The sequence below is a fragment of the Arabidopsis lyrata genome, assembly GCF_000004255.2.
Source record: "Arabidopsis lyrata subsp. lyrata unplaced genomic scaffold ARALYscaffold_3, whole genome shotgun sequence".
In the NCBI taxonomy this organism is placed as follows: Eukaryota; Viridiplantae; Streptophyta; class Magnoliopsida; order Brassicales; family Brassicaceae; genus Arabidopsis; species Arabidopsis lyrata.
The window spans coordinates 6,102,755-6,117,004 of NW_003302553.1; the positions used below are offsets into that span (position 1 = coordinate 6,102,755).

At 36.9% G+C, this 14,250-nt stretch overlaps 2 protein-coding genes across 2 annotated transcripts; both read left to right on the forward strand.

Moving 5' to 3' along the window:
- Positions 1-457: 457 nt before the first annotated feature.
- On the forward strand, positions 458-1,357 carry LOC9321116. The gene has a single exon (XM_002882836.2). It carries the CDS (start codon positions 763-765, stop codon positions 1,225-1,227), a length of 465 nt encoding a protein of 154 aa, XP_002882882.1. The 5' UTR covers positions 458-762; the 3' UTR covers positions 1,228-1,357.
- A 2,294-nt stretch (positions 1,358-3,651) lies between these two features.
- LOC9318949 (putative callose synthase 8) lies at positions 3,652-14,148 on the forward strand. Its single transcript, XM_021031156.1, has 41 exons — positions 3,652-4,212; positions 4,309-4,409; positions 4,538-4,659; positions 4,736-4,823; positions 4,928-5,038; positions 5,169-5,288; positions 5,371-5,463; positions 5,546-5,637; positions 5,736-5,862; positions 5,965-6,102; positions 6,175-6,251; positions 6,345-6,510; positions 6,898-7,029; positions 7,111-7,228; positions 7,301-7,629; positions 7,810-7,862; positions 7,951-8,011; positions 8,116-8,197; positions 8,286-8,335; positions 8,407-8,493; positions 8,594-8,728; positions 8,846-8,940; positions 9,037-9,121; positions 9,204-9,364; positions 9,456-9,579; positions 9,704-9,825; positions 9,920-10,067; positions 10,159-10,310; positions 10,418-10,524; positions 10,608-10,730; positions 10,830-10,898; positions 10,992-11,160; positions 11,265-11,376; positions 11,477-11,596; positions 11,673-11,788; positions 11,886-11,969; positions 12,051-12,163; positions 12,247-12,476; positions 12,562-13,410; positions 13,512-13,697; positions 13,784-14,148. The coding sequence occupies exons 1-41, from the start codon at positions 3,966-3,968 to the stop codon at positions 14,012-14,014; spliced, it is 5,925 nt and encodes a 1,974-aa protein (XP_020886815.1). The 5' UTR covers positions 3,652-3,965; the 3' UTR covers positions 14,015-14,148.
- Positions 14,149-14,250: the final 102 nt, after the last annotated feature.

Here is a 14,250-nt window from a genome sequence, read left to right on the forward strand (position 1 = left end):
TTAAAATGTATTTTAATATAAAATAAATAATGTTGCTTAGGTGGATGCTTAGGTGGATAGGCTAGATGGATAGAAAACTCTTCCATTATATATATAGATTCCTGAAGAATAAAATCTTTCATAAAATAATTACTTTGTGGACATTTTATAGTAGTGGTTTTTTCTTTGTCTACATAGTAGTGGTATATATTATCCGGAGCATTTTAAAAAGTTCTCCTTTTAAAAATAAAATAATTCTACGTCCGTTGATTTGTTCCTAAATTAATTTCAAACACGAGTAAAGTAGATGTCTCGGCTTTGTTTCTTCGCCTGTCCTAAAACCATATCTATAAGTGGGTATTGCATTGTACCAAACTTGAAAGATCTTGCCTGTACGCATATTCCACTTGTACAATTTGAAATTTGACATTCAACTAACTTTATTATATATATATATATATGCTGAAGAATTAATTTCATTCAGTCATGTCTCATCGATGGTCCATTATCAGTTGTTAGGCCAAAAGCTATACTATCCTATTCTTATTCTTTATTGTTAACTATTATTATCATCATCAATATATATCATCATATTACATTACATATGATCACATGATTGGTCGTGTAGTGTGGGGGGGACATCTTATCTCATACGCCAATCTGCCTAATTTAATTAATTAACCTTTCCCTATATATAAGACCTTAGTTTTGTCTCAAGCCATAATATATTTCCAAAGTTATATACTATATTTGATCTTCTTAACTCTTTCTCTCTTCTCACAAATGGCTTCTACGCAATATGGGTTTGATCATCAAAGCGGCGTGGAGGTTATCAACGACGAGCTTATCATGTCGTTTTTGGAAGAAGAATCCCCCGTCGAAAATCATAGTAGCATCAACAAAGAGGAAGAAGAGAAACTAAACCGTGTGATTAGATCGCTAGAAGTGGAGATCAACATGAGTTCTCCGACCATAGAAGCTAGGAAAATGGATCTCCAACAGACGATAACCGGTCTTGAAGATGATTTCGGGTGGCTTAACGACTTTGATATTGGTATGATTTCGTTGCAAAATGATGATGAGATGATGAATTGGTGTACGGAACTTTCTTACATGGATGGTGTGGTAGATAGTAGTGTTCTTGAGATTGAAGGTGGTGATTATTATTCTCATATTAACTATGGACTTTCATTTGAGGAACCAACTCTTTCTCTATGGCAAGAGAATAATGATGTAGTTATGTATTAATCGATTTCGTGAAGTCATAATATAACAAAGGCTGTTTCGTAATCCGTTAACCAAAAAAAAAGAATAAGAAGGCTGTTTCATAAATCTTTAATTAACAAAAGGAAAGAAGAAAGAAAGGCTGTTTTAATCAGTTATCTAACCTTTTAAATTCATGTATGTATTCGTAAATGTTATGTTGATGTTACTTTCTTTTATATAAATATTATAATTGTTGAGAAAGCAATTTACATAGAAATATTTTAAAAGACTATCGTGATTATCACTTGACAATAATAATTATCAAAACTAGCATGCATCAAGATGTAACTGGATGCAAACATCTGAAAGTTCACATGTTTTTTTTTTTCCTTTTTTTATGATTGATATTTTTACAAAAGTGTATTTTAACCATAATATAACGTGATATATTGGTGTGGAATGAATGAATTTGGTTATAGAATCTTGAATTAATCCGGCTGTTAAATTATGACAATAATTTCTGAAAAGTGAAAATCCTGTTTTATTGCTTTAGAAATATACATAACAAAAAAAAAAAAAAAATGGTAATGAGAGCTTATTTTTGTCGGCAACATGAAATACATACAGGAGTTTGGATTCAGATCGTGACACATAAACAATATTCACACAAACCAGCAAGTGCTGGTTGGAAGTGAGAGTTTTTGATAAAATTTTAAAACCATAAAATATTAAAAATTTATTGGATAAAGATGTTTTGAAGCTAAAAAGGGTTAAAGAGCCTGCAGGTATAACATAAGGCCCATAAGACATGGGCTTTTGATTAACATATCCAAGAATCATATATCGGTGGATATACTCAAAAGTCCATTTCTATATATAAGGCACAAACATCAGCTCATCACACTAAATAAACACTTTTGGTTAGTAGTTAGTACAAAACTAGCATCAATTAAGCTTCACTAGAGGCTTATGCATTTATAGTTTATTGAGTAAATAACGTAAGAGAAAATGAAGACAAACAATAAAAACACAGAAAGAAAAGTTGAGTTTGGTGGTGTTCTAAAAAGAATTGGTTTTGATCTCGACACCAAGTTATTTTTGTAGTCTTTTAGTATATTCTTAGTGACTAAGAAATAGATACAAATGCCCATCAAGTATATGCTTTATATTCCAATTCATTAAAATAAGATTTGGCTGCTTTACAGTCACTAAACTTTTTCTATGTTTTTTTTTTTTTTTCTTGTCCCATGCACGTTGATGGTGTAGATTATTGCTGTTTTAGCAGGAATTTAGTAACAAAACACTTTTCTTTTCTCTTCAACAAAACTAGTAAAACTACATGTGCCAATTGCCAAATGTCTCTCTTTCTGCTTATCTTATTAACTTTCACTTTAATTAACTCGTCTTTATTTTGTTTCTTTTGGAGAAAAAAGCTTACTTAATTAAAAAGTTAATCTTTCCAACTTTAATCTTTCTGACATTTAAGACCAATTATGCAAGCTATAGTAAACACTTCCCCTCTATTGATTGAATTAATATAATAAATGATAAATCTCAACTTTCTTCTATATGAATATGACAATGATTCCAAGGATTTAATCACATCATGTACTAATAAGAATTTAGACCTACTACTTACAATTAGGAATACAAATTACATTTCTTCCAAAATGTGATTAAACCCAATTAGACTAATAAAAAAACTGGTCAATAGTTTTTTTTTTTCTTTCAAATATACTATATCACCTATTTATAAATTACAAAAAGAACTCTGTGACGTAACTCTATCTAGAAAAAAGCTATATAGTAAAGTGAAAACTGAATTGTTTCACATATCCAACAATGAATTTTTTTAAAAAATAATAATCATCGTTACGTTTTAAACAAGAAGTTCCCGCAAATTATATTACTGTAAATCTGGAAAAAAAAGAATATTTTTCTACAAGTTTTCTATATTTGTTAAAATACATATATTTGGTGTTACTGAGAAATACATAATAATCATCCATTAAATAGTGGAAGCCTCCTTGGCCCATTGGTTGACAAAGGGTTGATTAATGCTTCTACACCAAAAGGTCTGGGGTTCGAGTCCCAGATATTGCGATTTATTAACAAATTTGCAGATTAATGGAGGCAAGTGTGCAAGAGATCTCCAGCGATGTACAATTATAGCCGTTCGCCAAGATTCTACGCAGAGAAGGAAGTGTCGCCAGGTCGTGGATCATTGAAGGTTTTCATCAAGATTACGAAGAAGGAAGTGTAGTCTGTCGTGAATCTAGTAAGGGTCGGAAAGAATTGTCAGTTGTAGAATCATCTATGTAACAGTTCTCATAATTTGCAATTAATAATAAATCTAGACGACAAAAAAAAAAAATCATCCATTAAATAAAGGGTATCTACACGCGGTTTAGAGTTTAGGGTTTAGAGTTTAGGGTTTAAATTAATATAGCCCAATAATAAATAACCTAGACACTCTCTTATGTAGTTTTCCCTCTAAAAAAAGAACGGCCAACGGAATAAAGAAAGCAAAAAGCCAAAAAAAAAGGAAATCGCACCCATTAATCATCATCCTCTCTCTCAAATCCCTCCTTTTTCAAAAAAATTCCGCCATGGAAACTAACCTCGCTAAGCAATTACCTCTTTATATAACTCCTTCTTTCTCCACTCGTCTCTTCCCTCCTCCCGATGCTTCCCTCCAAAACCCCACCGACGAACCAATCCCTAGAAAGAAGAATCAGCTTAATTCGTCTGGTTCTGATTTGATTTGATTTCTCCCAATTATGTCTCACGAAATCGTCCCCGTTGATCCCATTGATGTCCCGAGCACGAGTTACTCACGGCCGATTCTGGGTCCTCGGGATGATTCGCCAATTGGTCAGTTCACGAGATCCCTTACTTTTCGGGAACATGTTTCGTCGGAGCCATTTGATAGCGAGAGGCTTCCGGCGACATTAGCTTCTGAGATTCAGAGGTTTCTTCGTATAGCTAACTTGGTTGAGTCTGAGGAACCTCGAATTGCTTATCTATGTGAGTGTTCACTCTCCCCTCTTCCCTTCAAAATTCCTTCTTTCTTGTTGAAGAGTCATGCTTTAGTACCAATCTTTTGCAAATTTACCGTCGCAGGCCGTTTTCATGCTTTCGAGATAGCTCATCATATGGACAGAAACTCTACCGGAAGAGGTGTACGGCAGTTCAAAACTTCTCTTCTTCAAAGGCTTGAACAGGCAAGTCTTCAAAGAGAGTAGTAGAAAGAAAACACTGATGATTCTAGCTGGTTTTTTTTGACCAATCAGATGATTGATGTGGACCAGTTTCTGAATAAGTCATAAAAATCATCACTTTACTTTTGCAGGATGAAGAGTTTACTGTGAGAAGAAGAAAGGAGAAGAGTGATGTTCGGGAGCTCAAACGTGTTTATCATGCTTACAAGGAATACATTATCAGACATGGTGCATCATTCAATTTGGATAATAGGTATCTACTCACTATAGCTGCTTATTGTTCAATTTCAGCTAACCAACACTAACCTTTGGAATTTTAATCTTGATAGTCAGCGAGAGAAGTTGATTAACGCACGCAGAATTGCTTCTGTTTTGTATGAAGTTCTCAAGACAGTCACAAGTGGCGCTGGCCCCCAGGTTCTTGCTTCATCTTTTTGTTTCTCTCCACCCGAATCTATATAACTTTGCATCGATTTCACAATGTTGTGTCTCTAACTTGAAAAAATATTTGTTCCTGATAGGCCATTACGGATAGAGAAAGTATTCGGGCAAAATCTGAATTTTATGTGCCGTATAACATTCTTCCTCTTGATAAAGGAGGGGTACACCAAGCAATTATGCATCTGCCTGAGGTATAAAGATACATGGCCTCATGGGGAAAACTAATTGTTGCTTGTTATGATTTCCCATTGTAGTATAGTTCTGTAACACAGCATACTGAAATTTTCATGGTGAAATGTTCCTTTATGTCATAAAATACAGATTAAAGCTGCTGTTGCAATTGTACGTAACACTCGCGGGTTGCCTCCTCCAGAGGAGTTTCAGAGACACCAGCCTTTTCTGGATTTATTTGAATTTCTGCAGTATGCCTTTGGGTTCCAGGTACTTTTCCGGAACTTGCTATCGGTGTTGTAAAGACTGTAATTACATATGGTGACCAGACTTTCAATTACCTTCCCGCTAGAATGGAAATGTTGCCAATCAGAGAGAGCATATGATCCTACTACTCAGTAACACCATTATACGGCAACCTCAGAAGCAGTCTTCAGCACCGAAGGTGTTGTATTATTTCGCATCTTTATTGAATTGATTAAGTTCTCTATCTTTGAAACTGACATAATCGTAATTCTTGTAACCAGTCTGGTGATGAGGCAGTAGATGCATTGATGAAGAAGTTTTTTAAGAACTACACAAACTGGTGCAAATTTCTTGGAAGAAAAAATAACATCAGGTATTCTTAGATAAATTCATCTGTTCACTTTCGATAGTTTTTTTCCATCTCCTTAGCCCATTTATTTATAACTGTTTAGCCTGTCCATCTACTTGCAGGTTGCCCTATGTGAAACAGGAAGCCCTACAATATAAAACACTGTATATAGGACTCTACCTTCTCATATGGGGAGAGGCGTCGAACTTGAGGTTCATGCCAGAGTGCCTGTGTTATATTTTCCACCACGTAAGCGGAAAATTATGTTTCTATGTTATTAACACATCTTTTTAGAAAGTTCATCAGTCTATCTGATCAATATTCACAATTTTGATGTTGATGATAATTCAGATGGCATATGAATTGCATGGAGTCTTAACCAGTGCAGTTAGTATGATAACTGGGGAGAAGGTCGCGCCAGCATATGGTGGAGGACACGAATATTTCCTTGCGAATGTAGTTACCCCCATATATAGGATTGTCGAAAAGGTGATCTTCTGTTTGATGAAGTGCTTGAATTAACTTTAAAATGAGTAGTCAATTGTATAGTTATGTCTGCAGGAAGCTGAGAAGAACAAGAATGGAACTGCTGATCATTCTATGTGGAGAAATTACGATGATCTGAATGAGTTCTTCTGGTCAGAACATTCGCAATATTATGTCTCTTTGCTACCATATCTGTGTTTAGAATCCGTGAGCATCACTAATCAATCTTGTTACGTCGTCCACAGGTCTCTTGAATGCTTCGAAATAGGTTGGCCAATGCGTCCGGAGCACGATTTCTTCTGTGTAGAATCATTAGATACCAGTAAACCAGGGAGATGGCGAGGAATGCTTAGATTTCGCAAGCAGACAAAGAAAACGGATGAAGAAATGGAGGATGACGAAGAACTTGGGGTACATATATCTGTAACTCATGGATCTCTTCCCCTGATTATGCATTTGCATATACACACTTAAGTATCCTAAGGAATAATAATGGAAGCTTTTTTCATCAGTAGCCTGTTCATTTGTGTCATAGCAGTATGGTGTTCCTAGCTTGTTCAAGAGACTACGGAGCATATTATCGCTTAATATCTAAGTAAGCACATCATTCAAATTGGTCAATTCATGTGTAAACGGCTTCCAAATTCATCATTCAGATAAAGAGCTGTAGGACTAACGTTGTTAGGGTTCAGCAAATTGCATTGCTTTTAAAATCTATACAAAGAATTTTCTTGTATGTCTCAAAACGCTATATAGATATATTTTTCCTTGCGTCATGTGATATTCTCGTCACTGCAGGTTCTCAGTGAGGAACAAACTAAACCAACCTCAAGATGGCTGGGGAAGACAAATTTTGTAGAGACTCGTTCCTTTTGGCAGATATTCCGGAGCTTTGACAGAATGTGGAGTTTCTTTGTTTTGTCTCTACAGGTTCCTCTTCTTCTGCTTTTTTATCCTTCAAATTATAGCCAAGTATACATTAAAATTATGAAAATCTTATTTTCCTTTCAGGCATTAATAATTATGGCTTGTCATGATGTGGGATCTCCACTCCAAATGTTTAATGCCAATATATTTGAAGACGTCATGAGCATTTTCATCACCTCTGCAATTCTAAAGCTTATAAAAGGTTCTCAGTCGTGTTTAATATACAACCTAAGATACAGTACTTATTGCTAAAATTTTATGGGGCTTGTTGCAGGTATTCTTGACATAATCTTCAAGTGGAAAGCCAGAAACACAATGCCGATCAATGAAAAGAAGAAGCAGATGGTGAAGTTGGGGTTTGCTGCGATGTGGACTATTATTCTACCAGTGCTGTATTCTCATTCAAGAAGGAAATACATGTGTTATTTCACAGATTACAAAACCTGGCTTGGTGAATGGTGTTTTTCTCCATACATGGTGGCAGTCACGATATACATGACAGGAAGTGCGATTGAGTTGGTCTTGTTTTTCGTTCCTGCCATCAGCAAATACATTGAGACCTCCAATCATCGCATCTTCAAAACTTTGTCTTGGTGGGGACAGGTACTTAACTCTCAGAAACTGCACACTTTTGTGCAGATTTCTCATGGTTGAGCATAAAAAAGCACATTAATGTATTGCACAGTGTTTTCAGTTAATCTGGTTTTACTTTTGGTGCATTTCAAACTCCCTTTGCAAGTACCATCCGAATACTTCCTAAACTGCTAGCTGATTTGTTTGCAGCCTAGGTTATATGTTGGGCGAGGAATGCAAGAAACTCAGGTGTCACAATTCAAGTATGTGTCGGGCCAAATTTCCTCTATGTTTCTATTGTTAGTCTTGTCTTTTCTAATTTTCGGTGATTTTATTTTTATTTCTGTTCAGATACACCTTCTTCTGGATTCTGGTTCTCCTGACTAAGTTTTTTTTCAGCTATGCATTTGAGGTAACTAGAACTAATGAAGTTTCCACATAGACGCTACTGATAACTGATATTGTATGCCTTGAGTTCAAACAGTTTCTTACATTCTTTATGATCGGAAAATGCAGATAAAGCCTCTAATAGAACCTACACGACTGATAATGAAAGTTGGCGTGCGGAATTATGAATGGCATGAAATTTTCCCAGAAGGTTTACTCTTATATTTTAATTTTTTTTCTTCTGTTGTAAATTATGTATTGCAGCACACTAAAGAAATTTTTGTTTTCTCCTTTTATAGTGAAGAGTAATGCTGCTGCAATTGTCGCAGTATGGGCGCCAATAATGGTGGTGAGTTCTCAGTAAGTGGATTTCCATCTCCATGCATGCCTTCAATTCTGAGAGAAATGTTAAATTTTCAGGTCTATTTCATGGATACACAAATATGGTATTCAGTTTACTGTACGATCTTTGGTGGGCTGTATGGAGTTCTGCATCACCTTGGTGAGGTAAGCACATGTTTCTGCAATGCGAGAGTTGTCATTTTGTGCATTTTCCTGCCAGGTGTTGCTGTTTCCAGAGTTAACATTTTCCTCTATTTCTATTCAGATTCGAACTTTAGGCATGTTGAGAGGCCGGTTTCATACTTTACCTTCTGCTTTCAATGCATCCCTTATTCCACACTCAGTAAAAGATGAGAAAAGGAGAAAACAAAGAGGCTTTTTCCCCTTCAATTTAGGCAGCGTAAGAGGATTTCTGAATCGACCACGTGTATATGCTGAAAGACTAAACTATACAAATTTGTTTTTATGAGCTGGACTATACATGAGTTTCATAAAAACTCGTCTACTTTTTTCGCAGGGGTCAGACGGCCAGAAAAATAGTATGGCCAAGTTTGTCTTGGTCTGGAACCAAGTCATTAACAGTTTCAGAACAGAAGATCTGATAAGTAACAAGTAAATTGCTCCCTTCTGTATTGTTTGCATGTGAAGTTCTGAATCAGAACTTCTGACATATACAAATAGCTAATAAGTGTATAATTTTATCTTCAGGGAATTAGATTTGATGACGATGCCGATGTCATCGGAGGTATTATCAGGGATCATCCGTTGGCCCATTTTCCTCCTTGCAAATAAGGTACATTTTAGAATAATTTATACACAATTGTTTTGGTGGGAATTTCGGTTTGTTGGTAAATATAGCTGCCCCATCTTACTAGTTTTCAACAGCTCTGAGCATTGCAAAAGATTTTGTCGAGAAGGATGAGGTTCTTTATCGAAGGATTCGGAAAGACGAGTACATGTACTACGCAGTAAAAGAATGCTATGAATCTTTGAAGTACATTCTTCAGATTCTTGTTGTTGGTGATCTTGAGAAAAAGTAATGCCTTATAGTAGCCTCTTCTAGTTACAACTTTTGCTTCATTTTCTGCTAGCTGCAGTATGTAATTTATATATTTGATATGGCTCAGGATTATATCTGGTATAATAAACGAAATAGAGGAAAGCATCAGACAGTCAAGTTTGCTTGAAGAATTTAAGATGACTGAGCTCCCAGCATTGCATGAAAAATGTATTGAGCTGGTTCAACTCCTGGTAATTATCTTGTGGTGGTGTTATAGATTTCAGATTTTGAAGTGTCAGCTGTTTTCTTTAAAATGTAGTAGTTCCAATGGGTATTTTCAATACGTTAGTTCTTTTGTACATTCCACTATTCCAGGTTGAGGGAAGTGACGAGCAACTCCAGGTAGAGAAAAGCGAAGAACTGCATGGTAAACTTGTAAAGGCTCTTCAGGACATATTTGAGCTAGTAACAAATGATATGATGGTACATGGTGACAGGTTAGTGAATTTCGAAGTCATGGAACCACTGTTGCTTTTAGTTCGAAGAAATGAACAAGCTAAAAACTTGCTTAATAATTCTTCGCATGTTTAGAGTTCTGGATTTGCTCCAGTCTCGGGAGGGGTCAGGAGAAGACACAGGTATTTTTATGAGGGTTATAGAACCACAGTTGTTTGAATCTTATGGAGAATGGAGATGCATTCATTTTCCGCTGCCAGATAGTGCTTCATTGAGTGAACAGGTACCATATGAGCGTGCTGCAATGTGTTCTTTAATGATCCACCCTGCAAAAATACTGCACTGTGCTGATATTTCTGTATTGGTTTCGGCAGATCCAGCGTTTTCTGTTATTGTTAACTGTCAAAGATAGTGCTATGGACATACCAGAGAACTTAGACGCTCGACGGCGCCTATCTTTCTTTGCTACTTCGCTTTTCATGGATATGCCTGACGCTCCGAAAGTACGCAATATGATGTCATTCAGGTCTGCCTTCACGACGTTACCTTATATACAAATTATTACTTTAGTCTCTAGAAAACTAGAGAGTACATGCTTGGATCATCTATTGATGACTAACACTTTGGTTGCAGTGTTTTGACTCCGCATTATCAGGAGGACATTAACTTTTCAACCAAGGAACTACATTCCACCACGTCTAGTGTGTCAATCATCTTTTATATGCAGAAGATTTTTCCAGGTAAGTCACAATACGTGTTCATTTTGACTGATGACTGTCTTCTCTGTATGTGTTTCAAGGTTGTCTAATTTTTGAGTTGTTAGATGAGTGGAAAAACTTTCTTGAGCGAATGGGATGTGAAAATTTGGACGCCTTAAAGAAAGAGGGTAAAGAAGAAGAGCTTCGAAACTGGGCATCATTTCGTGGACAAACATTGAGTAGAACAGGTGAGACCAATAAGTATATGTGAAAATCGCCTAATTGATCCTTATCACACTTTGATAGCGAACTAACAAAATATTGTTCTGTTTTCATGCTTAACACAGTTCGTGGAATGATGTATTGCCGAGAAGCTTTGAAATTGCAAGCCTTCCTTGACATGGCAGATGACGAGGGTTTGTCATCTTGACTCTAGCCTATGATCTTTGCAATTTCTTTTCCAAAACATTTATTTGGTTGATTCCAATGTACTCCTGTTTCTCCTCTAGATATTCTTGAAGGATACAAGGACGTGGAACGAAGTAACCGACCTTTAGCCGCACAACTTGATGCATTAGCAGATATGAAATTCACGTATGTTGTGTCTTGCCAAATGTTTGGAGCCCAAAAATCAGCTGGGGATCCCCACGCGCAGGATATACTTGATCTGATGATAAAGTATGCTTTTATTGTTATGCAAATTGTACATGATCTCAGTTAGATTCAGTAGCCAAAGTTGTACATGCTTCCCTAAAGCACTGTTACATGACTGTTGCACTTAGGTACCCATCTCTCCGTGTTGCATACGTTGAGGAGAGGGAAGAAATCGTGTTGGATGTTCCAAAGAAAGTTTACTACTCAATTTTGGTAAAAGCTGTCAACGGTTTCGATCAGGTATCAATAACTTTGCTACAATGCTTGATAATTTGATGTGCAAGTTGAACTGTAAAATCATGGTAATAGTCAATGACTAAACTTGATTTTGATAATCTAGGAAATTTACCGTGTCAAACTTCCTGGACCACCTAACATTGGAGAGGGGAAGCCTGAGAATCAAAATCACGCCATAGTTTTCACTCGAGGTGAAGCACTTCAGACGATCGACATGAACCAAGTAAGTTTTTTGCCTCTTGGATGTATAGTTAATGAACCACCTTTGTGTCTTCTAAAACTTCTCTCATAAATGTTAGGATCACTACCTGGAAGAGGCTTTCAAAATGAGAAATCTCCTTCAAGAATTTCTTCGAAACCGTGGAAGAAGACCTCCAACAATTCTTGGGTTAAGGGAACACATATTCACCGGAAGGTTTGTTCCACACATACATACAAATATCATTCTCCCTGTAACAACCAGAACATGGTATATCATAAGCCAGGAATTTACTGAGTTTCTGATATTGCAGTGTTTCTTCTCTAGCATGGTTCATGTCATATCAAGAAACCAGTTTTGTAACGATCGGTCAAAGGCTTCTTGCTAATCCTCTCAGGCAATAATCATAAACCCTGGAAATCACAGTTTCCACTTGCTGCGACTACAAAAACCTAACTTTTTTGTCACTGATTTATAGAGTCCGGTTTCACTATGGGCATCCAGATGTCTTCGACAGAATATTTCACATAACAAGGGGTGGCATCAGTAAATCATCGAGAACTATTAACTTAAGCGAGGACGTTTTCGCGGGTATGAAATCACATATGAAAGAGGTCTTTCTCAGCAATTTGATAAGATTTACATGTAATGACATTCTTCCTTGTATTATGTAGGTTATAATACCACCCTACGACGTGGATGCATAACCTACAATGAGTACCTCCAAGTTGGAAAAGGTCGTGATGTTGGCCTCAATCAAATCTCAAAGTTTGAGGCCAAGGTGGCTAACGGAAACAGTGAACAGACTATTAGCCGTGACATATACCGTTTAGGACAACGTTTTGATTTCTTTAGAATGTTGTCTTGTTATTTCACAACCATTGGATTCTACGTCAGTAGCTTGGTAACGTCCATGAAACTTAGCTGAATAATAACGGTTCCTTATATCAGTTGTGGATGAGCTCTAATCTCTGCTGACATGTGTACAGATTTCCGTGATCGGGATATATATTTATCTATATGGTCAACTCTACCTCGTGCTCAGTGGGTTGCAGAAGACGCTTATTCTTGAGGCCAAGGTGAAAAACATAAAATCATTGGAAACAGCCCTTGCCTCTCAATCATTTATCCAGCTAGGTCTCTTGACTGGTCTACCAATGGTGATGGAGATTGGATTGGAGAAAGGATTTCTCATAGCCTTTCAAGATTTCATACTCATGCAGCTACAGCTTGCTGCATTCTTCTTCACTTTCTCTCTAGGAACTAAAACGCATTACTTCGGCAGAACAATTCTCCATGGAGGCGCCAAATACAGACCTACAGGGCGTAAAGTAGTGGTGTTCCATGCCAACTTCAGTGAAAATTACAGATTATATTCTCGAAGCCATTTCATCAAAGGTTTTGAGCTCATGATTCTTCTGGTCGTCTACGAATTGTTCAAGCATACATCACAAAGCAACATGGCTTACTCATTCATCACTTTCTCAGTGTGGTTCATGTCTTTTACTTGGTTATGCGCCCCGTTTCTCTTCAACCCTTCAGGATTTACCTGGGAAATAATAGTCGGTGACTGGAGAGACTGGAACAGGTGGATCAAAGAGCAAGGTGGGATAGGGATTCAGCAAGACAAGAGTTGGCAATCTTGGTGGAATGACGAGCAAGCCCATCTACGTGGCTCTGGTGTTGGAGCTCGCTGTTTGGAGATAATTTTGTCCCTCAGGTTCTTTGTGTATCAGTATGGGTTGGTATATCACCTTGACATTACCCAAAGCAACACAAATATCATAGTCTACGCGCTTTCTTGGGTCGTGATTCTCGCCACATTCTTCACAGTCAAGGTAAAATCTCTCATCCCCTTTCTCTTGTTGTGAGTAATAAGAAAATGCATAAAAACAGAACCAAAGTCAAGCTAAACAATTTTCTCTGTTTTCTCTTGCAGGCCGTAGACCTAGGAAGACAACTCTTCAGCACAAGAAAGCATCTCGTATTTCGGTTCTTCAAAGTCTTCATCTTCGTGAGCATTCTAACAGTCATTATCACTCTATCAAACATCTGTCACCTCTCTGTCAAGGACCTTCTAGTCTCTTGCTTAGCTTTCTTGCCCACCGGTTGGGGTCTGATTCTGGTACCACAATTCAATCAACCTCTCACTGTTTTTAAAAAGAACATCACATTTACTTTCTTATGACATCCCTTAAATCGTTGTTGCAGATTGCACAAGCGGTTAGGCCAAAGATAGAAGGAACGAGCTTATGGGAGTTCACACAGGTTCTTGCCCGAGCTTATGATTATGGAATGGGAGTTGTTCTGTTTGCACCAATGGCTATCTTAGCATGGCTTCCTATCATTTCTGCATTTCAGACACGCTTTCTCTTCAACGAAGCTTTTAACAGAAGGCTTCAAATTCAACCTATTCTTGCAGGGAAGAAGAAGAATCGATGAATGTCTCTTCTTTCTTCCACTTATTATTTGCTCTGTACAAAATTCCGGTTCATACCAAATATTTCACTAGTGTTCATTGTTCAATGTATAGTGGAACCGCTCCTAACCAAATTCGAGGTATATTTATCAAATCCTGTAAACCGGAACTAAACCCAAATTTAATTCCACCAAACCAAGTAAATAAACTATTTTTCCAATATACTAAAGGGACCACTTGGTTTAATTTATTCATGGGC

What these genes read in the sequence shown, in the direction of transcription:
- LOC9321116 (XM_002882836.2), top strand. Translation starts at nt 763, where the DNA reads ATGGCTTCTACGCAATATGGGTTTGATCATCAAAGCGGCGTGGAGGTT.
- LOC9318949 (XM_021031156.1), top strand. Translation starts at nt 3,966, where the DNA reads ATGTCTCACGAAATCGTCCCCGTTGATCCCATTGATGTCCCGAGCACG. An exon ending in AGTATGCCTTTGGGTTCCAG is followed by an intron (nt 5,289 to 5,370) that starts GTACTTTTCCGG and finishes CCTTCCCGCTAG; the next exon opens with AATGGAAATGTTGCCAATCA. An exon ending in TATGGGCGCCAATAATGGTG is followed by an intron (nt 8,336 to 8,406) that starts GTGAGTTCTCAG and finishes TTAAATTTTCAG; the next exon opens with GTCTATTTCATGGATACACA.